Source organism: Gobio gobio (assembly GCF_949357685.1).
Source record: "Gobio gobio genome assembly, chromosome: 20".
NCBI lineage: Eukaryota > Metazoa > Chordata > Actinopteri > Cypriniformes > Gobionidae > Gobio > Gobio gobio.
This window is the reverse complement of record NC_137113.1, coordinates 38,092,482-38,116,013: the sequence shown is the minus strand read 5'-3', so window position 1 is coordinate 38,116,013 and position 23,532 is coordinate 38,092,482. Positions and strand designations below refer to the sequence as shown.

Genomic DNA, 23,532 nt, shown 5'->3' with positions numbered 1-23,532 from the left:
AGGCATTATTCAACAATAAATGTTATAAACAGCTTTAAAGTGTTGTCGCATGGTGAGTATCTTGCCAGGAAAATAGCTATTTTGTTTGGGGTTTTTTATCCAATTTTGTGTAAAAATGTCTGAACGTTTGGCAGTGATCAGACAATATGTTAAGAAAAGGATGTTTTAGCAGCACATACCATTCAATAGGTCTGTTCGTTTTTTTATGTTTTTGAAAGAAGTCTCATACATTTATTTAATCAAAAATACAGTAAAAACAGTAATATTGTGAAATATTTTAAATGTAATATAATTTCTGAAATTTTTTAATATAATATATATAAAATATATAATCATACATTTGAATACATTTTAAAATGTAGTTTATGTTTGTGAATTTTCAGCATCTTTACTACAGTCTTCAGTATCACATGATCCTTCAGAAATCATTCTAATAGGCTGATTTGCTGCTCAATAAACATTTCGTATTATCATGTTTTCTTGTGGAAACAGTGACAGGTTTTTTTCAGGATTCTTTGATGAAAGTTTAAAAGAGCAGCATTTATTTTATAGTTTTTTTGGTCAAATTATAAATGTCTTTACAGTCAATGTTTTGAGCAATTAAAAGCAGTAATAAATTTTTTTCAAAACCTTTGAACAGCATAGTGTAATATCAGGTTCATACTGTACTTCTCACAGGAAATGGAAAGTCAAGTAAATGCATGCTGCACGTTTTTACAAATGGAGTAGGTCATCTTGCAATGTTCATTCAGAAAAAAAATGCTTACAACGCAGAATATCCATACTATATGCTGCAGCAGGGCCGTGCACAGACATTTTGAGGGGCAGTGGCCCAAACCAAAAAAAGGGGGCACTGGGGTGGGGTGGCATTGGGGGCGAGGATTGGGTGCTTGTCCATAAAAATTATCCATCTTACTTTTACTATTCAGTCAAAACAGTTTTGATCTAATTTTGTGTCTATCGAAAATAGTGATAGGCCTATATGACATTGTATTATGTTGAATATCAAAGTTTTTGTGTCTGTTGAATATCAAAGTTTTTGTGTCTATTTGTTAATGAGGGATTTGTGGAGTAAATGTTAGGCCTGTATCTTTTATTTTGAAGTAAACATATAAAATTAGACTCTTGGGGTAAGATGACCCAGCCATATTTGGCACAGAAGGCCCCAAGGGGCATGTTGTTACTGGTGTTATTGTTTTTAAATGTAATACCTATTGTAATTAACGGGGCTATTATTTAATATTTTCATGAATTAGATGTACATTTCAGGCGTCTTCACTTTCATTAAAACAGTTAATTGAGTGAAAATCTATTATGACAAAATACATTGGGTTTTTTTTATTTTTTATTATGACATATCTTCAATTAAAATATGGGCAATTGAATAAGTAAATATTGATTTGCTTGTACATAAGTCCATAAGTACACACATTATTTACCTTTCAGATGATTATCTTTTAATGGGATTCAGTTTTTTCTGTTATCAGTTATTCAATTATTCTACTAAATTGTCAAAATAAAATTAAGTAGATTATTTTTAGTATTTTACATTAATGACACTTTAATGTAAAATGAAATTATATGAAATTAGGCCTATATATGTATTATTATAAGTGAGCTATCAACAGCAAAGTTGATGTTATTTATATTAGATCAGTAGCTACAAAAATTTGATTAGACAAGAATTATAATTCTCTTCCAAGAACGTGTATTTTGTAAACGTTGTTAGCACTATTAGAAGATCAGAAGCAAAATAATACCACCAGAAATACACAAAAAAAACTACCAAATTACTAATTCCGCGGATAATGCATAACGTTAATGCAACGACATTCTGAAACTGTCGTCTCTGCTTTCCAGATTTCCGCACACATACTCTGAGTGATGCTGGGGAGCTAGCGGGAAAACACGGGAGCAGATTCGCGGAATTTAGCAGAGGGAAAACAGAACACTTTTAGTGGGGATGGGTAGCGACCATAGACTGCGAGAGGGGCACCTCAGCTGATGAGGGCAGAGGGGCAGTGGCTCTAGCCACCGGGCCACCCCCCTGTGCACGGCCCTGTGCTGCAGCATTGATAAGAGTGGTATTGAGTTTCCAAACAGGAAACAACTGTGGTGCTTCAGAACATCACATAGCTATTATCCAGCTCAGAAGACATTATTCGTGTGCTAAATAAAGGACCAGTCTCACAAATGTAGCTGCATGTGAAACAGGTTCACAATGAAGCCCACTCTCCTACACGGCAGTTAGGATCGCTTTGAAAGAGAAAAGCAGGCTAGCTTTGCACCTCAGAGGCAGAAACAAAGGAAACCCTGTTCCAGTGGCCTGCCATACATGAACGGGCAGACGTTTTTTCAATGAGTTATGACTCGATTCACATTTGTCCGTTGTCTCGATGGACACCCACAGCGTTCCAGAGACGGCCTTCTGATACAGTACACAAAACACAAAGAGAGCTTTGCAGTGTCCCTGCTAAATATGGGTTATTTACACTGATGAGCAACATGACTGAGTTATGTGGCCAAAATTGATGCATGGAGGGTATATTTGTTTTGAATGACCCTGAAAGTTTGATTAAACCATCAAATATGAGGAATGTATACACCGAACAGGCATAACATTATGACTTAATATTGTGTTGGTCCGCATTTTGCTGCTAAAACAGCCCTGACCCGTCGAGGCATGGACTCCACTACACCCCTGAAGGTGTGCTGTGGTATCTGGCAGCAAGATGTTAGCAGTAAATCCTTTAAGTCCTGTAAGTTGCGAGGTGGGGACTCCATGGATCTTGTTTGTTCAGCACATCCTACAGATGCTCGATTGGATTGAGAACTGGGGAATTTGGAGGCCAAGTCAACACTTCAAACTCGTTATGCTCCTCAAACCATTCCTGAACCATTTTTGCTTTGTGGCAGGGAGCATTATCCTGCTGAAAGAGGCCACAGCCACCAGGGAATACCGTTTCCATGAAAGGGTGTACATGGTCTGCAATAATGCTTAGGTAGGTGGTACGTGTCAAAGTAACATCCACATGGATGGCAGGACCCAAGGTTTCCCAGCAGAACATTGCCCAAAGCATCACTGCCTCCGCTGGCCTGCCTTCTTCCCATAGGGCGTCCTGGTGCCATGTGTTCCCCAGGGAAGCGACGCACACGCACCCGGCCATCCACATGATGTAAAAGAAAACGTGATTCATCAGACCAGACCACCTTCTTCCATTGCTCCGTGGTCCAGTTCTGATGCTCACGTGCCCACTGTTGGTGCTTTCGGTGTTGGACAGGGGTCAGCATGGGCACCCTGACTGGTCTGCGGCTATGCAGCCTCATATGCAACAAACTGCGATGCACTATTCTGACACTGTTCTTTCAGAACCAGCCAATTTGAGCTACAGTAGCCCGTCTGTTTGATCGGACCACACGGGCCAGCCTTCGCTCCCCACATGCATCAATGAGCCTTGGCCGCCTATGACCCATGTCACCGGTTCACCACTGTTCCTTCCTTGGACCACCATTGATAGATACTGACCTGTAAAAAAAAGGTAAAAGAATATATACTGTATATATTTGATATATATACACACTAAACAAAAAAAGGTTCTATATGGCAACTATATGGTTCTTCGTCGTAATCATAGAGGAACCACTTTTGGTGCTATATAGCACCATATCTTAACATGTTCTGTATATATGGTAGCGGTGCTATATAGCACCTTAGTCAAAGAACCGTGAAGAACCTCTGAAGAACCGCTGAAGAACCACTGAAGCACCAAAATTGGTGCTATATAGCACTTAAAAAGGTTCCCCTAGGCCTAGATGATTACGAGCAAAGAACCATTTTTGGTGCCATATAGAACTTTTTTTTTTAGAGTGTATATGTAATTTTAAATATGAGGGAAGAACAAAACACTTGGTAATTTTTTTTCTGAAAAAATAATATGGCAAAAAAAGGACTAACTACAGCTTTTTTAATTTTATTTTACTATGCAAAAATAAATGCATAAAAAAAACCAAAAAACTTTTATTTGAATTTGATAAAGATTTGACTACACTCTAAAAAAAAAAAAAGGTTCTATATGGCACCAAAAATAGTTCTTGGCTCGAAAACATAGGGGAACCTTTTTTAGTGCTATATAGCACCATTTTTGGTGCTTCAGCGGTTCTTCAGTGGTTCTTCACCGGTTCTTTGACTAAGGTGCTATTTAGCACCTCTGAAGAACCACTGAAGCACCAAAATTGGTGCTATATAGCACTAAAAAAGGTTCCCTTATGATTACGAGACTTTTTTTTTAGAGTGAATCAGTTATTAATATTTCATTCATTTTCTCTAGTTTTTGCATGTGTTTGCATTTCTTTGTATGACACCCTGGCCAAAGATTTGGCATGGTTCATCACGTTATCACATTTAAAAGGATTGACTCCATATACAACTATGTAATCTGCTTAAAAAATTTTTTAACAGATTTTAAATATCATTTGAATAAAGGGTGAAGATGTCCATTTTCCTAGACTGGACATCACTTTTGGCCCGTACTGTATCTGCAATCAACAAGATTTCAAAATGAATATTTTTCATCAAATTCTTGCCAGACCAAATGGCCTGAGCTATGCTGTCAGCATTAATCGACTCGTTTGTGTCTTCTTTCTATTTCCCCTGAGGAATTTTTTTTTTTTTTTTTGAGTACCAAATGAGAAAACAAATAAACATTTAACTAAATTGAGCTGAATGATGACACTTGTCTTCGGTAGAGCTGCTCTACAGTTCAAATTTAAGTTGTTTCCTAATTGAGGAATTTTGCAACATTAAAATTATCTGTATTGTATCAAGTGCTATAGAAATAAATATGACTTGACTCGACTTTAGCTGATACTTTAACTAAACTTCTAAGAAGTACATTTTTGAAGAACCAAACGTGTGGAAAAAAAATACTATGGAAGTCAATGGCTACTGTCAACTGTCTGGTCTCATGAAAGAGTCACTTCTGAGTCATATGTCTGAAATATATTGTAATATCATTTGCATGTCAAAACAGTATGAACTCAATCAAACAAATGCAGCATAGAGCTGATCAAAGGTTCTTATATGAAATGTGCATTGGCCCTGAGAACTGTGAGTGTGGCATGGCAGTGTTTATGCTGTGATTCATGAAGCTGTATCAGATCCGGTTCTGCTCTCTATTAGTAGTAATTGAAGAGCATTTGGATTAAGCAAGTGGCACTTGACAACAAAAACAAAGTACTTGAGCTGATGATGTCACTGACCAATAAGTGCACTCTTTGAATGAACAAAATATGCTGTGCAAGGAATCTCCATTCGATGGACAGAGAAAACAGAGCATGTGTCTTTGATGTATATATCATATACATTCAGTGCTTTTACATCGTTACATTGGCCAATGTCTGAGTGACGCATTACACATATCCAGGGATAACAGATGCTTGACCCTAACCTTACCCGTATCTCGCCTCAACAGCAGCAAAAGTATTTTCCAATACAACATGAACACATTAACCACATTTTATCTAAAACATTTTTTCAATATACTGTACTTAGTAGTTAAAGACACCTAATATACAGTGGTATCTTATATTGCATTTGCATTCACTAGATTACATTAATCTGATCATTTAGTAAAATAAATAGTGGTCAAAAGTGATATCCGGCCTAGGAAAACTGACACCTTCAACCTTCAAAGGATGAACACATAAAAAACACAAGAGAGAATCAATGAAATTTTAATAACTGATTGTGTTGCATGTATGTTTTTGCATGTCTGCATAGTGAAATAAAACCTGTAGCAGTAGTTTGCCATTTTTTGCCAAATAATTTTGTCTGTTAAGTACCTTGTACCAATTTTAGTGTTTTGTTCTACCCTCATATTTAAAATAGATAAAATATTTTCCTTATATTTTGATGGTTCAAATCAATTTGCAGGGCCATAAAAAAACAAATATCCCACCCGGGCATTGTTTTTGGCCACTACTGTATTTGGATATATAACACACTTGGCTTGCTGTCTATGATGGAGGGTTTGACCTCTGAATAACCCCCGAACTTAAATTAATTAGTTATAAGATAGACATAAAAGTGAATATGTGCTGATGGAGGGAAGCCGGAAGAATTGTCCAAGTAATGCCTACACTGTAAAAAAAAATGTAAGGTTGTACAACAACAAAAAATCTTAGTACCAATTTCCCCTAGCTTTTTTTTGTTGACTCAACTTTTGTAAATAACAGTTATACGAACTGAAAATAAGTTATATGTGATATAAAAATGTTTAGTAGAGTCAACTTGACATCATTTGTTTCCTGGAGATATGCAACTATTCTGTAACAAATATTTTGTAGTCAAGCCAATTCAAGAAATGTTGTCCATTGGAAACAGTTCTGAAGCAGATCAGACAATCTGAATTTAAAATACATTACAGGAGGTAAAAACCACACACAGACATCAAGAATCAGCATATGAATCTCAACAATGGTGACATGCTTCATGCCGCAATGCATGCTGGGAGCCAACAAAGTATTAAAATGATGGCTCCCAGCATGCATTGTGGCATGAAACATGTCACCATTGTAAAGATTCATATGCTGATTCTTGATGTCTGTGTGTGTGTCTAAAAAAAGTTCCCACAATATATTTAAAAATCAAAATTCAGAATGACTGATCTGCTGCATACAACTTTTGTTGGTAAATATAATAGATTATCATAAACAATCACTTTCGATCAGGAATAACGTAGTAAACTACTCCCTTTTATAATGCTGTTATCTTGATCACCTGATCATTGGTTGCGGCTTTCTTTGCAACAAATTATGTGTTTTGTTAAACACTGTTACAAAAACCACAAACTCACCTAATCCGCCAAGAGTCAAACTGCCCGACTAAAGGAAATGCTCATCCCAAAATGGTGACCAAACATTTTCAATAAAAAAATCTACGTCTGAACCTGTTAATTCTTAATAAGAACTTCTTTTTCCAAAAGACACAAAATGTTGAATTGGCTCATCTACAAAAGTTTTCTTACAGAATAGTTGCATCTCTCCAGAAAACAAATAATGTCAAGTTGACTCAATTAAACATTTTTTTTTTTTTGTGTCACAGACAACTTTCAGTAAATTTTCAGTTTGTATAACTGTTATTTACAAAATCTGAGTCAACAAGAAAAAGCTAGGGGAAATTAGTACTAAGATTTTTTTTGTTGTACGAGATTTTTACAGTGTGGATTTTTGCTGAACCAACAAAACAAAATCAGTCTTTTCAACTTTTTTCAATTTGTGTTTTTTACAGTGTGTGAATTTTTGATGAACCAACACAACACAATCAGTAATTTCAACTTTTTTCAAGTTGTGTTTTTTACAGTGTGTAGTTGCATTATATATTATATATTATATACTTATATATTATTATATAAATTGATATTGAATTTATATTATTTTTTTATGTTTATTTATGAATATTTGTTCAATTGTATTAATATTTATACCAAAATAATGTTATGTTGCATTGTTGTTATGTTGTAGAAGTACCCTTACACATTACACAAACAGTGTAATAATGACATCAGAAAGCAATATTATGCATTTATACACTCTAAAAAAAATGGTGCTATATGGCACTAAAAGTGGTTCTTGGCTCGTAATCATAGGGGAACCACTTTTGGTGCTATATAACACCATATCTTAACAGGTTCTATAGGCCTATAGCACCTCAGTCATCCCAAATAACCACGATATTGCACCATTGTTTTTAGAGTGTATATAGGGGGTACTTCAGAGTACTTGTACGGGTCAAAAAAAGGAAATATTGTCCATGTCCAAAAACAAAAGCACTGTGCACTACAATGTTACCACGACGTCCAAGAAACTGTGGTTCTATGTTAGCAATTTGTAGGACAAAAGCGCCCTCTAGTTGTGAAGAAACGTCACAGAACCCCAGAGCAGAGAGTTTGAACATCATCAAATGAGACGGAGTAACTAAAGCATGTAACTTATTATGAATGTGAAATGACTTTGCGTGTGTTTTTTGTATTACAGTTGTTCACAATTGTTAAGACACTATCCCCATTCCATGAACCATGCTCAAACCCTTACGAAAATGCACCATGGTTTTACTACAAATAAAACCACAAAACAATGGTTATTGTAGTTAAACCATGGTATCCACAAATTAACCATAGTTTTGCAACTCTAACCATAGTTTAACCATGGTATTTGTGGCAAAACTGTGGTTATATAAATGGTAATCAATTAGCCAAAAAACCATGGTTACAATTTTACTAAAACCATGGTTAATTTCCGTAAGGGAAGGTCTACCAATTTGTCGAATAAATCACTCTTTCTGCAAAACCATAAACAAGTTCAGGCAGTTAGATGCCATTTGCAAACTTTTTTTGCAAAACTCTAAACATATTCTCACTCACTAAAACACATTTTGCACTGTGATGCACTTGTGTTGCAAAACGCTAAATACAGGCAGACAAAAGATAAACACAATAACACAGTTGCCATTGTTTAAACACAACAGCTCAAAGTCGTTCACACTTGTTAACAGTACAAAATATCAGCCCGTTGAGAGTGCACACAGGTGGCACAGTGAATGTTGATACCAACAATGGATGGAAACAATCTGAGAGGGAAGAGTAGGCTATGTGTACAAGGTGGTGGACGAGGAGGAACTTGAAGACGAGAAAGAGCAAGGTGTGGAGAGTGATGTCAAGGCTTCGGTACACCAGAGGGTAAATTCCACTTTGCCAGACACAGGACATCTTTGCCTTTGATGTGGACAAAGGCAAACCCCTCCTAGACAGCAATATGGTGTTGGCCCAGATCCGGCCTACATCTGGTGGAGTCCACACGTACCAGATGTGGGCCGAATCTGGGCAGACACTATTTTTCTGTCTGGGCTGAGGCCAGACCCAACACGAAGACATGACGCTGAGTCAGAATGAATCTCTCTTTGACCTTGATTTTGCAGTTGCTTTGCGACCTACTGCATTTTTGACAGAATGCAACTGCTGAATATACATAAATTCAATACTAATGGCTACAATATTCAATACTAGCCCTACACCTGCAGTAGGCCTACAGTAGGCCTATACAATATATTGCAATAGCCTATAGGCCTACTTTTTTACGTAGCCTAACTGCAAAATGTGTTTACTGTAGGCCTATAATACATTTTTTAACTATAACCTCATGCCCTTGATGCTGTGTTCTCCTCTTTTTTTTTTTTTGATAAATGATAAATGTCTGATAAATGTTTTGTTTATATATTTCCTGCCCTGATGTGTGTACAATCTGAAAGCTTTTGATTTTGACAAAAGGTGAAGAAACATTTTTTAAAGCGATTGTTTGATTTGACCTGAAGAATCAGTGGTTTTGTGAATGTAGTTTGACGATTTGGTTTTGTGTTTAATGTTGTGAGAAAATGGGAGATGGTTTCTAAGAGAAATGTGTCTTAAAGTGAAAACCTAAGTAGAAATGACGAAAGGAACAGAGTTTTTTTTTTGGTGTTTTTTTGAAAGGAACAGAGTTCCCACGACACGCACGTCGTAATGTGACGCGGCGGTGACGTCGCGGAGGGGGAAGTTGTTGTTGTTTTTGCTCGTCTATTGTAGCAGTGGATCAGTAACCGGTGAAACCAGAGTCTCTGGTCCCGGAATAAACACAATAATGTGCCAATGAGTCTCTCGTGTAGTTGAGGCTGTAGTCGATGAAGGAATGGAGGTGCTGGACAGTCCTCTCAATCTCGTAAGTGTTTGTTTACAAGCCACATTAGCATGCTAGCTGCTGTTAGCTTAGCCGCATTGCATCTCTGAACAAATTCAAATAAAGCTGCGAAGAGGTTCACCTGTCCGGAAACACCAGCAGTCCTTTAGCTGGTTTTTTTAATTCCTTCAAACGGCATGTGAAGGTTTCCTATAAACCGTTTTATAATGTAGTCTGTCGGAGTTAGCCTCCATATGTGTGTGTGTGTGTGTGTGTGTGTGTGTGTGTTTACTGTTGACATTTGATCACCTTTAAACAAACACTCAAGTACTTCACTGACATATGACTCTCAATGTGTTATTTATTAGTCTTATGACATTTATGAGAGTACGTTATTGAAAGCTGTTCTTGAGATTATCCTGAAGTGATCATGAGATTAATTGTGAAAATGCTTCTACTTAGCTTTTTTTAAATATACAGGCTAGTTTAATTACGTTTTACAAAGATACAAGTAATTTAGTGGATTTCACATTTTTGTCCATCTGTTAGCTATATTGTGATATTATTTATAGATATTACAGTTTTTTTTATTTCTTGAAACCATCACCCAATTTCTCAAAACCAATTCTTCAAACAAGATTCAGAGAACATCTGACTCTTCTGGCAAAATCAAAAATTGCCTCAAAACTATTTTATCTGTGCTCAAAATCAAATAATGCTTTCAGATCATACACACAGTCAGTCAAAATATAAACACTACAGATCATTCATTAGACAATACATCAAAAAAAGGAGAACACAGCATCCAAAGTATGTAGTTACAGAAAAAAAGTATATTTCAACAGTAAATTAATTTTGCAATTACGGAAAAATATGTAATAAATTAAAGTACATGAATAAATTGTTTACTGTATGCACTGTAAGTATAGTATTGTACTGAATAGTGTACAGTACTGAATGTATATTGAGCACTTGCATACTGTAAAGATACAATAGTCCAACTGCAAAAGCCAAAAAGGTTAAAGGCTCTAAATAAAAGGCATGTTACATTACACTCAAAAAAGTTCCTTTTATTTTTCGTATCAACATTCAGTCCACATGTGAACTCTGAACTGGCTTAATTTGTACAGTTGGTTTGATCACATCATTAGAAATAAGTGTGAACAACTATGAGTCGGTGTGTGTAAACGATGACAACTGTGTGTTTAGTTGTATAACCTTTGCCTGCCTGTGTTTAGTGTTTTGCAACACAAGTGCATCACAGTGCAAAATGTATTTGTTTTGCAAAAAGAGTAGATTTATAGAACTGCCTGAACTTGTTTAAGGTTTTACAGAATGAGTGATTTATTCAACAAATTGGTTTAGGCTATTGAGAATTTGGTTCAAAGAGTGGGATTTAGTGTTTTAGAAATTCAGATAGCTAATCTACCACCCAACTACCACTTTGACGCTTCAAAAAGTTTATAAAGAGATCGTAAAACCAATCCATATGAACTGAGCGGTTTAGTTCAAATTTTCTGAAGAGACTTGATTGCTTTATATGAATTTAGGCTTTTATTCACAGACACACACACACACACACACACACACACACACACACACACACACACACACACACACACACATACATATATATATATATATAGAGATTGATTGGTCCAGACCAAACTAACCAAGTGAACCAAATTAGTTCCCAGTAATTCCTTTGGACAGCTTGGTGAGTTACAGTAAAATAGACGCAGATAAAGCTGGAGCTGGAGTGATGTAGGGATGATAGAAGCAGTCACATCAGTTTAGATACCCTTCTGTTGTGATTGAAAGGATTAGATGAACTTTCATTTAGAACTTTTAGTAGGTCATTCAAAGTTTATCGGGGAAATACTAGAAACTTCCAGGCAGGTGTGTTGAGGCAAGTTGAAGCTAAACTCTGTAGGACCGAGTTTGGACACCCCTGCTCTAGCATAAGGTGTCTTTAAGGCTGATTTATACTTCTGCGTTGGACCTGCGGCGTATTCTCTATGCCGTGGGCTATGCGCCGATTTTTATTTATATTTCTTCGTCGTTGTCCGCGTCAACGTGCAATTACACATGCAGAGGGAACATGATAACCCCTGAGGGAGGGGTTCTGACAGACCAATCACAGCGCTTGAGGTACGTGTAGAATTGACACACTGTTACATTTTTGGAGAGGTGCAAGCCAGGCAACGCCGTAGGTAACGCCGTAGGCAACGTGTGCTGCACACTGCCTACGACGTAGCTATGGCGTACACTCAACGCAGAAGTATAAATTGGGCTTTACTGTTCTTAGTATGTAAAGGGGACCTATTATGTAATGCATGTCTCTGGTGTTCCCAGAATGTGTCTGAAGTTTCAGCTCAAAATACCCCATAGATCATTTATTATAGCTTGTCAAATTTGCCCCTATTTGGGTGTAAGCAAAAACGTGCAGTTTTTGTGTGTCCCTTTAAATGCAAATGAGCTGCTTTTCTTTACTGCCTTTACAGCTTGTGCTTCATATGCTCAACAACAACAAAACTGGAGAATCTCACGCAACCAAAATGTCAGAAATTGTCAGTAGCATTGTTCAGCCTTTTATTGTTCGAACCGGAGTCTCAGGAAGTAGTAGTTACAACTTTAGAATGCAACTGGACATTTCTGTTAATCTTTTGTGCAAATCCAAATCGTTGAATTGACCCCCCATTTGTGAAGCAGTCCGGATTAAAATGATTTGCGTAAAATAATACTTTACTGACTTTCTTCAGCACATTTCCTTCATAAATGGAATTCAACCACAGAGTACTCAGTGGCTCAGATAATGAGAATTTATGGAGACGTATGTTCTAGGGCTGCACGATTTGGGGAAAATATCTAATTGCGATTATTCTGGTTAAAATTGCGATTGCGATTTAAAATTATGACTAAAATTATTAGAAAGGTCTAAGGATTTATTGTAAAAAATATATATATTATAAAAATCTGTGCTTTTTATCTGTGATATCAATTTCTTAAAGTCTATGTCTTTAAAATGAAATATGAGCCTCTTATGCATCCACTATGGGGATTAAAACTCCTGTACATTGAAGAAAAACATATGGATTGTCATATAAATGTATTTATTTTTCTTATTTTCTACCCAAAAGTTTAATTCATACTGGAAGCCAGAGGGCGCCCCCGAGCAGAAACTCCACAGACGCCTCAGAGAAGTAATCGTTTTCAGGAAATCCCTAATGTGAAGCTCGCACTGTAGGCTGAATAAAACGAATATAGAAACGCTTTGACTGATTAAACATGAAGATAATAATTCTGCGACAAGATATGGTGTATTGAGTTCTTCAAGCCGTCTCGGGTATTTTCGTAATAATAAAGTATTCAGTGCTGATTGACATTCTGTGATAAGAAGCCACATCAGCTCGACTGACTATATGAAGTGAGTTAAAACATGTTATTAAACTTATTTTGTTGGACAACAGGTTTATGAACGCTTCGAAATGACTAGTTTGTGAAGATGTTTGACGCCTGTTGTTTTTTCAAACGCACGTTATAAGCGACTCAAACTCGCAGTCTTTCAGACAGAGAAGCGTTTACTCCTGATCACAGAGCCGCTCTTCACTGACACGCTGGGCATTTATTTATTTCATTCAAATCGCAGCCTTTGCACTTTCATAATCGCACATAAGCCAAATCGCAATTGCGGTTCGATTTCGATTGATCGCGCAGTCCTAGTATGTTCGTAATGTTTTTTTAGCGCAGACATTGTAACTCCAGCGAGGAAACAGAAATGGCGGACTGCCACCAGTCATGAGTGGGGCTTATTCTTGAGTAAGAGTAGGGGGAAATCTGCAACCGCTCATTTGGAGAGACGGTTTATGATTTTTGGGAATTATAAAAAAAGGAGTGGGTGGATTTTTACCATTATAGGCTTGTTGTTTACACACACTGTGGACAAACATCTGTGTTGAATCACTTTATAAGAGTGAATTTTGCATAATAGGTAATGTGTTACACATGATGAAATAATGTAATGGGTTATATTGTCCCTTTCAGGCCCATCAACAGTGCAGGAAAGCAGACCGCTTGCTGGCTGCTGGGAAATTTGAAGATGCCATCTCCTGCCACAGAAAAGCTGCAGGTGTGTTTCTGTTTTAAGCCCTATTCGAACGCAAATTGTTTCTCATGGGGACATCTATTAAAATACATTTGTGTGGCACCTCAGTGAAAAAACTCATGCTTTCAGATGGCAAATTATTTCCTGTGGGTAAAATGTCTGTTATTGTAATTCATGTTAATTTAATAATAGGAAAATATCATATTATTTATTTATCCTATTTAAAATATGAAATGACACACTATAGTTTGAATTGTTTTCTGCCTTACGTTTTATTTCTCAAAATGGTGGATATCATTTTAAAAATGTGGAAGTTAGCAGAAATAAGTTATTTTTTACACAAGGTAAACATTTGACTCATTTAGTTGTGCAAGCCATTATTTACATAAATGTATATTATTATTGCGTACTATAATAATGTAGCCTGGTCCTACCAGACTCTCGTACAATTCATTTGTACAGAGAGTCTGGCCACTCTCCATTGACAAGCGTTAAAGGCATAGTTCAGCCAAGAATGAAAATTCTGTCATCATTTACTCACCCTCAAGTTGTTTCAAACCTGTATGAGTTTCTTTGTTCTGCTGAACACGAAAGAAGATATTTTGAAGAATGTTTGCAGCAAAGCAGAGAGAGCAACCATTGAATACCATAGTTGGGAAAAAATACTATGGTAGTCAATGGTTGCTCTATCTGCTTTGTCATTCTTCAAAATATCTTCTTTTGTGTGTCCTTTTAACTTCCTTGAAGGCGGGTACTCTGTTGAAGTTTAAAACTATTGGATCTGCCCAGAGCCACTCTGGATCTGCCATAACCAATCGCTAACAAAGTCAGACAATCGGGTATCGGCTGCAGTAGTGATTGGGTCAAAACGCTATGGCAAGTGTATCTCTGGACAAAGTTCAATCTTCTCAGCTGAAGCTTGTGCATTACTTCTAGCTCTTGAAAAAATAGAGAAGGAACAACAACGTAACTTTTTAATTTGCACAGATTCTAAATCCTGCCTACAAGCACTTGATTCTTTGAAAACGGAACATCCTATAATTACCAGCATAATAGGAAAAGTGGACTCTTTAAAGAAACAAGATGTTAATACTGTTTTTTGTTGGATACCAGCCAGGCCATATGGGTTTGACTGGTAATGAACAAGCAGATAAAGCAGTAAAGGAACCACTTCAGTTGGAAATGACAGAATGTAAAATACAGGCATCTGACGTTAAACCCATATTGAACCTGTACATTTACAATAAATGGCAAATGGAATGGAACGAATGTGTAAATAACAAATTATATGAGGTGAATCCAGTTTTAAATCAAGGAGTTATTAGTTATTATTTTGAAAATAGATATGACCAGGTTGTATATACGAGATGCCGAATTGGACATTCAAGACTCACTCATTCGTATTTATTAAACGGGGAAGAGGAACCGGTTTGTGATCTGTGGAAGAATTTCACGAGTGTAAAACATATTTTAATAGAATGTCCTTTTTTAAATAATATTAGAGAACGGTTTTATTCAGAAAAAAACATTAATGGACATTTTTAAAAAGGTTTCTCCTGGAGTAATTTTAGAATTTCTGTCAAATATATAAAGATTCTATGTAATTGGTGTTATTATTACTGTTGTTGTTATTGGTATATATGTGTGATTTTGTTTGCCATGAATATAGCCATTGTTGCTGATATGGCATTAAATCATAAATAAATAACGTCCGCTAACGATCGCTAAAGTTTGGTCGTGACGTATGTCATCTCAAACTAGCGCACGACATCAACGTCATCGTTCTCAGCCACTCCCTCTGTTCACTGATTGGACCGGTTAAAATTTGACCAGAGAAACCAGAGAATATACTGCAATCCCAGACGGAGTACTGAAGGAAAATGAAAATTGAGCGGAAGTACGCAGGAGGGCAGAGCCAGGCTAATAATAATGGCCTGTTTGAAAAGTTTTTGTACGGTGCTTGGTAGTGGTGAAAGAGGATTTGCAAAATGACTTTTGGATTGATCCCTTCTTGTAAACGTACTGATGTGAATGTGGACAGAAATGTCATTTTTGTGAGGTGGGAGAAAAATGCAGACTTTCTGGATTTGAACGGCAATAAAATCAAAGTAACCCATGTAAATGTTGAAATTATCTTATGTTCCCATGACGAACGATTACCGTCCGAATACAAATAGGGCTTCATTCTCCTCAGGTTTGCCTCACACATTCTTAAATTCTTGTCTAATCTATGACTAGCACTGGGCTCTCTGTGATTGATAAACTAGCCCTGGAAGCGTGCGCTTAAATAACCTATCATTTCTCCACAGAACTTCTCAAGGAGGCCATGAAGCTCACCGAGTGTGACCAGGTACACCTAGATGGTCTTCATTGTCAGGTATTGCCTTTTTTTATTTTACAGTGTGAGATCTTCAGATGTTTTTTTCTCTTACGTAGGCCCGCTTGTCTCTGGAGCTTCAGAGGGAAAGTCACGTCAAGCAGCAGAGGCTGATCGAGGAGCGATGGAAGCGAGCTAAGCGAGAGGACAAGCCCAGAACGCTCCAGCACGTCCCCGCCTCAGACCAGATGCCACGGCGCCACCCTGGCGGAGCGGCCGCAGACATCTCCCAACCCTCCGAACGCGAGTACGACACCTGGCTGTACCTCCTGAAGAACAAAGGCACCGTCCCAGAGCCCTGCACAGGCAGTAAAGCCCAGAAAAACGACAAAACCCGGCTGGAAGAGCAGCAGACCACCATCGATGACCTACGCAAGCTCGTGGACCGCCTGGTGTCCGATAACGAGCGGCTGAAACAGGAGAACGAGCGGTTGCGGTCGGAGAACGTGCGGCTGAAGAAGGAACACTACGCCGATGCCGACTTCGTGGAGAAGTCGGAGCTATGGGTGCTTCCGAAGTCGGCCGAGGAGCGCAAGGCGAAGGACATTCCCATCCCACAGCTCCCTCCGCTGGAGATGCCCACTCAGGAGATCCCTCTGGAAGACCTGCCCGGTCTGGAACTTCCTGAGGACATCCTGCAGGAGCTGCTGGACGGCGAGAAGCTGTGACCGTTCGAAACACGCACCAAAGGGAGACTTCGATCGCCATCGAGTGCCAGCGAACGCGCATTGGGAAGATCTGAAAACACGCTTCGGCGAAGCCGCCCGGTGGCGCAAACGATGGTTCGCACGGCCGTCAGTAGGTTTGGTTCCTGACTTTTCTCAGTGGCGCCCGTAGCGATTGGATATAAGAAGAAAGAAAACAACTCTTTTTGAAGTACGTGTGCCTTTTTGAACATTTCTAAAGCGTTTTTTTGTTTTGTTATGAAGTACGAGTGAAAAGGGACATTGGAGACAAACAGATTCTGTCGGACACTGTTTATCAGCAAAATCCCACTTTGAATTGAAAACTATTTCCTACACAGACACTGTGAATTACATCCATAATGTGTGTGTGTGTGTGTGAGTGTGTGAGGGTTTTGTGCGGTACCTGTTGATTAGCACATCAGTGTCGACGTCGGTGTTCATGCAGTTTCAGTCTGTCAACAGCGCAAATTTAGGGCATAGAGGAAGCCAAGCGGCATCGATGCAATTAGTTCCGCGTTCTGTTTCCACACACAGATAACCAGCTTGCAGCACTTGTTTTGCCTTATAAGTCCCGTAGACTAGTACGAAGCCCAGTCATGATGTCATCTCTGCCAGATCGCCACCCTGGACGATTTGTAGCAACCCTGAACTATAAAAACACCGAAAACAGCCGTGGATTATTTCAATAGGCTAAGGGACTGAACATGAGTGTGAAACTATTGCATTCAGAACTATAAGCAATAATCATGTCATGTGCTTCAGTATCACCTCTTTGTTTCTCATCTCTACTATTTCCTGCTCCGCTGTGTCATCCTTCAACAGCATAGGAAACCTTCACTCTTTGTCCACATCAGGACCCGTGTGAACTCTGGATGAACTGAGGATGTTGTTAGTTCTTTCGAAGCTTCGTTTGGTATTGTACTCATCAATCAAGGATCGTCTGGATCACGATGCTAATATTTTCAGGTAACTGATTGCACAATCATACATCGTCTAACAATAAACCAGGTCCACTCCTCACACTAATCAAAAGCGTACCAACATGTGCCAGACGCGCCTGGGAAGAGATGATTTTATGGCTCATATTTTTGTCATGAAGAGGGAACCAAATCCACATTTTTGCTTTTTTTTTTTATTACTATTTTTTAATTCAATGTTTAATTACTGGTTTACCACAGTAATCAGGGTGCATCAGATTGTTTTGTTATTTTACGTTTTGTTTTATGATGTAAAAATCTATGAAAATCAAATGACGAAAGTGTTTTGATGCATGAATGGCTGTTCTGCAGTAGCTGTATGTACATGATTAAGACATTGAAAACAAGAATTTATGTATAATTCTTTTGTGAGTTTACTTGTTCTGACAAGCATTAAAGATTTTAACAAGTGGAAGCATACATCCGAGTTGTTTTGCTGTTATACTCTTATTCGTAATACATTCAACTAATAAAAGAAAAAGAAAGCAAAAAAGTAAGAAGAAGCGGCCAACCAACATACAGCAGCTGCTGGTTATAGGAGCAATCGTGTAGTGATTATTTTCACCAGCAGATGGCGCTGTGAGATATGCTCACTCTACTTTGGTTAATTGACCTATGACCTATCTACTACTTCATGAAGATTTTGCTTTCAAGGTAGTAATATACTAACTAGTCATGTTAAATGAAAGTAATACTGTTTGTATGTGCTTTATAACAGAGCCTCAACAGGGCGCGTTCTGCCGTCGCAAAGCAGGGATTACCACACATCTTACTATAAAAATACCTAAACAATTACACTTGCAACAAATACATGTGCAGAATACACATACTTTCTGCTTAAAATAAGCCTAAAATGCAAAATAACAAAACCAATTAAGGATAGTAAGTCATTTTCAAGCACAAACGTAACAAAACATTTGAAGTAAAAAAAGTAATTTATATAAATTTGTGAAAATTAAAATATGAAATACAATTATAAAATGTTAAAAAAATTGTTAAATAGTTTTATTTATAATATTTATGTTTTATTTATGTAATGTGTATTTTTTAAGTCATGTTATATTGTTTTGTTCTGCTTGTTATTTACAATGGTTACTATACCAGGTTTTTTTTTCGCGGGTGCATTGAATTGTATTAAATCCAGACCAAAAATCCTAATAATCAAACTAAATCATAATAATTATTAATGCTAATAATATAAGGAACCCATAAACATAAAAAGATAAAAAATGTATTGTCCCTGTTTTTTTATTTTTATTAAAAGATAATAACAAATGAGATTTAGTGATATTTTGACCACTCAAATAGGAAATGTCCCCGGTTTCCATTTCATAAATCTGGTCACCTTAAAGCTATTGTAAAACAACTAATCCGTACACATTTGTGACTGAATTCATGAATTCTGTGTTCTCATTTCTTGGAGGCTGTTGAATTATATTACTCTTTTTTCTTAATTTTCAATTCTCATAATTTTAATAGTACAAGTAGCTGTTAAATATGAGTTCATAAAAGCTGCATTCATAATTGTATAACGTTGATAATAGTCTCAGATATATAGCACCACCACAGTTTCCCATAGTTCTTAACTTCCCACTGATGCAGTTCGGTTCTAAATCGGTCACTGTTATTACACTCAATATTAGCTAAATGTAAAAATTGTAGGTTGGTATGAGACACGATTAAACTCTAAGACTTGAAATGTTAGTGACTGCATTACAAACGCGTTTCATTGAAGGCGTCATTTCTAAATTTCCACAACAGCTCAATAGCGTCCTCTGGTGCCCAGTTCATGTGTTCAACAATTTATGGATCAATAACTAAGGAAAATCGAAAATCAAAAATTCAGTCTCTCAGAAAATTTGAATATTACTTAAGACCAGTACAAAAATTTTTTTTAGAAATCTTGGCCAACTGAAAAGTATGAACATGAAAAGTATGAGCATGTACAGCACTCAATACTTAGTTGGGGCTCCTTTTGCCTGAATTACTGCAGCAATGCGACGTGGCAAGAAGTCGATCAGTCTGTGGCACTGCTCAGGTGTTATGGTGCTCACACTGGACCTCAAGCAACGTGGATTGTGTGCCTCTCCTCTCTTCCTCCAGACTGCCATGAAGGCCATGTTTTGCATACATCTGTGCGTAGTGGTTCTTGAAGCACTGACTCCAGCTGCAGTCCACTCTTTGTGAATCTCCCCCACATTTTTGAATGGGTTTTGTTTCACAATCCTCTCCAGGGTGTGGTTATCCCTATTGCTTGTACACTTTTTTCTACCACATCTTTTCCTTCCCTTCGCCTCTCTATTAATGTGCTTGGACACAGAGCTCTGTGAACAGCCAGCCTCTTATGCAATGACCTTTTGTGTCTTGCCCTCCTTGTGCAAGGTGTCAATGGTCGTCTTTTGGACAACTGTCAAGTCAGCAGTCTTCCCCATGATTGTGTAGCCTACAGAACTAGACTGAGAGACCATTTAAAGGCCTTTGCAGGTGTTTTAGACACCTTTTCCTCAAAATTAAAAGAAATAAACATTTGAAATATATCAGTCTGTGTGTAATGAATGAATATAATATACAAGTTTCACTTTTTGAATGGAATTAGTGAAATAAATCAACTTTTTGATGATATTCTAATTATATGACCAACACCTGTATATCGATGAAAGATTATGAGAATCTGAAGAAAACAACGCGGGAACAAACTACAGTTTTGTATGCAACACGATTGTGTTACTGAGTGAGTGCTATACGGTAAGATACATATTTTTATTTGATTTTTACTCCGCCAAAAATATATTCCTAAAAGAATCCAGACAGCAACAGGCGGAGTGATACAGTGAAACATTTTTAAACCATAGGTTTAAACGCACAAATGCAGTTATAACTGACTTCTTTCATACAGGCCAAAGCTCTTTATTCAAATATGATTTATATCAAACATGAACTTAAATATTTTGTAATCATATTGCATAGTGCTTGGAGTCAATTATTTTATTCGTCATAACCAAATGAAACATGCCAAATTGTGCAGACATAATTTTTGGCCAGGCCGTCATACAAATAAATTATGAACACATGCAAAAACAAGAGACAATCAATGAAATATGAATTACTTGTGTTGTAGTCAATGTATGCTTTTGTATCTGTTTTGCATAGTGAAATAAAACCTGTTGCTGTAGTTTACCCTTTTACCTTAACCAAGTGTATTTTGTTCTTCCCTTGTATTTAAACAAATAAAAATATACTCCCCACATTTTGATGGATTAATCGAACCTGTAGCCTATATATACTGTATATATTTGAATATATACTGTATATATTTCTCTTTCAGCTTGTCAATAAGGCAAAAGGCAGGCAGATATTTGATAAATCCATTTTAATGGAAAATGTAAAACCCCTTTGAACTTTGTACAAAGCATGTATCACTTGCACTTTAAAATTTGAAATTGAAGCAAGCCATGTTTAAAAAAATACATCAGTGAATGTATATATGTATATATTTACACAGCATAGTACGATTTCCTTTTTCCATTGAACTTCAAAAGTTCACCATAGTAAATCTGAACATAAAAAGGAGAAATGAGTTTTCTTAAATAAATTACAACTTTTTTTTTGTAAATGTCTCCATTTTACAGTGAATACTTCTTAATAAAATGCTGAAGTGTGTTATTCATTAAGTCTTTCTTTACATAATAGAACTTTACAATGTTTACAATTGTTTGGCAGTTCTTTTTCTCAAAAGATATGGCATGAGGACATGAGACAGCGGATCTCTCTCACAGTAACTCCAAGTCTCCAAAGTAGTGAGCGGCATCAGAAATCCATTAGCAAACTGTACAAGTCACATTTACATTTGATCGAGAACAGAGCAGAACTCCTGAAAATAAATACGATTCTCCACTGAAACTATACAGTAGGAAAGAACAAAAGGGGAACGAAAACAAACAGACAAACAAACACTAGTTGGGACAGCGGGGCTGTCAGATTATCTTCAGATGCGTGGCGTGTCGATCACAGTCATCCTGATGGGCTATACTGCTATGGTGTCAGTAACAAATAGATACAGTTTCCTGGTGTGTGTTTTTCTCTGCTTGGCACTGGAGGTTCACGGTGTGAGCATTAGTGTGCATATTTGGGGGAACGTGTCGACGGGTGTCATGAGTTCGTCTCCTCTTCCTCCTCCTCCTCTGCGCAGCACCTCTTTAATGTCCCCACGGCATTCTTCACGCAGTGGTAAAAAATGTTCTTGACCTGGGAGAAACAGCAGGCTGTTAGAATGACTTGCATGCTTCAAAAAGACGAGAGGGGCGTCTGAGATGGCATGGAGACGCTCATCACAGCCACATCAGGACCAAACAAACACTCTGCTGTTACACTTAAGAACCACAAATCAGTTCTATAATAAATGAAACTGAACCACACACGGTTTACAATATATTTACAGGGTATCTGCTGAGATTTTAACATCAAATTTAAGACTTCAAGACCTGCGAACATGAAATGAATACGGTAGGTTCATACAGAACAAACCCATATAAATGTTAAAATAAATGATTTCTCTCAGATACTAGGGTGTGCGAGTTTCAAATACTCGTATGTATTGCACTGACAAGTCAATATATACAGATTCGATAATATCTATATACTGTTAGTCTTTCCTTCCTGTGATGGGGCGTCCCAGAGAAAAGCCTCAATAATAACGAGGAAAACATTTTTTTTTGCCCGTTTCACAGACAAGGCTTCAGATAGTACTAGACTAAGGGCCAGATTTACTAAACAGGGCACATTATTAGCGTGAGAGTGCAATAAAGCACTGATGGGACTGTACAGTTCTGTGCGTGATCTACTGTTGACGCGCAAATTAATGAACACAGACACAGCCGGATAATTTCCATAATGACCAATGCAATCTACCCGTTAGCTTCTGGTTTAAGACTTGCTTTTTTGGGGGGTGGTAAATAATGGCGCAAACTCCAGTAAAGTGACGAGCGCAAACCTTACTAAACCACCTCGCATGATTCATTTAAATACTCTCCTCCCATATATTTTGCGCCTGAAAGGGAAACTCCAACAAGTGCATATGCAATAAGGTCAGCCGCAAAAATAACCCTGTCCACGTCTTTTCTGCGCTAATTTATCACTGCGTGTCTTTAGTACATCCTGACAGTAGATTTTTAACGGCAAAAGAGTGTTTGCGCTGATGCAAGCTGTTAGTAAATCTGGACCTAAAATGTATGTTTGAGCTGTTTTAACTGAATACAACTTGCACTGACATATCTTGAAACAGTAATGTTTTTTTCTAAGGCATGTTTATAAAAGCTACTTAAATATCCTTATTGAACTAAGGCCTAATCTAAGGCTTTTATGCATAATGCAGGGATTTTAATTATAAACAAGCCAATTGAGACTATTCCTGTTTTTTTTCCGCCCCCAAATGTATTGGTGCGTTCAACTACTCCTGGGAAGTTCATATTTACAAGGTGGGAAGTCGTTTTTATTGGTGCGTTCAAGTCCTCCTGGGAAGTTCGCATTTACAAGGTGGGAAGTCGTTTTTATTGGTGCGTTCAAGTCCTCCTGGGAAGTTCGCATTTACAAGGTGGGAAGTCGTGTTTACGACGTCATGTGCGTTCAAGTCACTTTTGTCGGAGTAAGATGGCGGAGTACTTTCTCTTAATTACACAAAAA

General features: G+C 37.4%; 2 protein-coding genes across 7 annotated transcripts in view; one reads left to right on the top strand and one right to left on the bottom strand.

Moving 5' to 3' along the window:
• Positions 1 to 9,558: 9,558 nt before the first annotated feature.
• Positions 9,559 to 18,273, top strand: nrbf2b (nuclear receptor binding factor 2b). Of its 2 annotated transcripts, XR_013818675.1 has the most exons (5): positions 9,559 to 9,750; positions 13,753 to 13,837; positions 16,123 to 16,163; positions 16,250 to 17,066; positions 17,699 to 18,273. XR_013818675.1 is itself a non-coding variant. In XM_079846147.1 (4 exons), the coding sequence occupies exons 1-4, from the start codon at positions 9,721 to 9,723 to the stop codon at positions 16,856 to 16,858; spliced, it is 765 nt and encodes a 254-aa protein (XP_079702273.1). In that variant the 5' UTR covers positions 9,559 to 9,720; the 3' UTR covers positions 16,859 to 18,273. The 2 variants fall into 2 exon arrangements, 1 of the variants encoding a protein (XP_079702273.1); XM_079846147.1 differs by having other exon boundaries at positions 16,250 to 18,273.
• Positions 18,274 to 20,600: 2,327 nt separating this feature from the next.
• The window catches only part of jmjd1cb (jumonji domain containing 1Cb), a 148,455-nt gene continuing 145,523 nt past the window's right edge, over positions 20,601 to 23,532 (bottom strand). For all 5 annotated transcript variants that reach the window (XM_079845838.1, XM_079845839.1, XM_079845840.1 and 2 more), the window contains one exon: positions 20,601 to 22,098. In XM_079845838.1, the coding sequence (XP_079701964.1) occupies positions 22,003 to 22,098 (96 nt within the window). In that variant the 3' untranslated portion in view covers positions 20,601 to 22,002. The remainder of the gene's footprint in view (positions 22,099 to 23,532) is intronic.

Coding starts and splice junctions, on each gene's coding strand:
- nrbf2b (XM_079846147.1), top strand. CDS start 9,721: ATGGAGGTGCTGGACAGTCCTCTCAATCTC. Junction 9,751..13,752: donor TGGACAGTCCTCTCAATCTC/GTAAGTGTTTGT, acceptor TGTCCCTTTCAG/GCCCATCAACAGTGCAGGAA. Junction 13,838..16,122: donor CTGCCACAGAAAAGCTGCAG/GTGTGTTTCTGT, acceptor ATTTCTCCACAG/AACTTCTCAAGGAGGCCATG.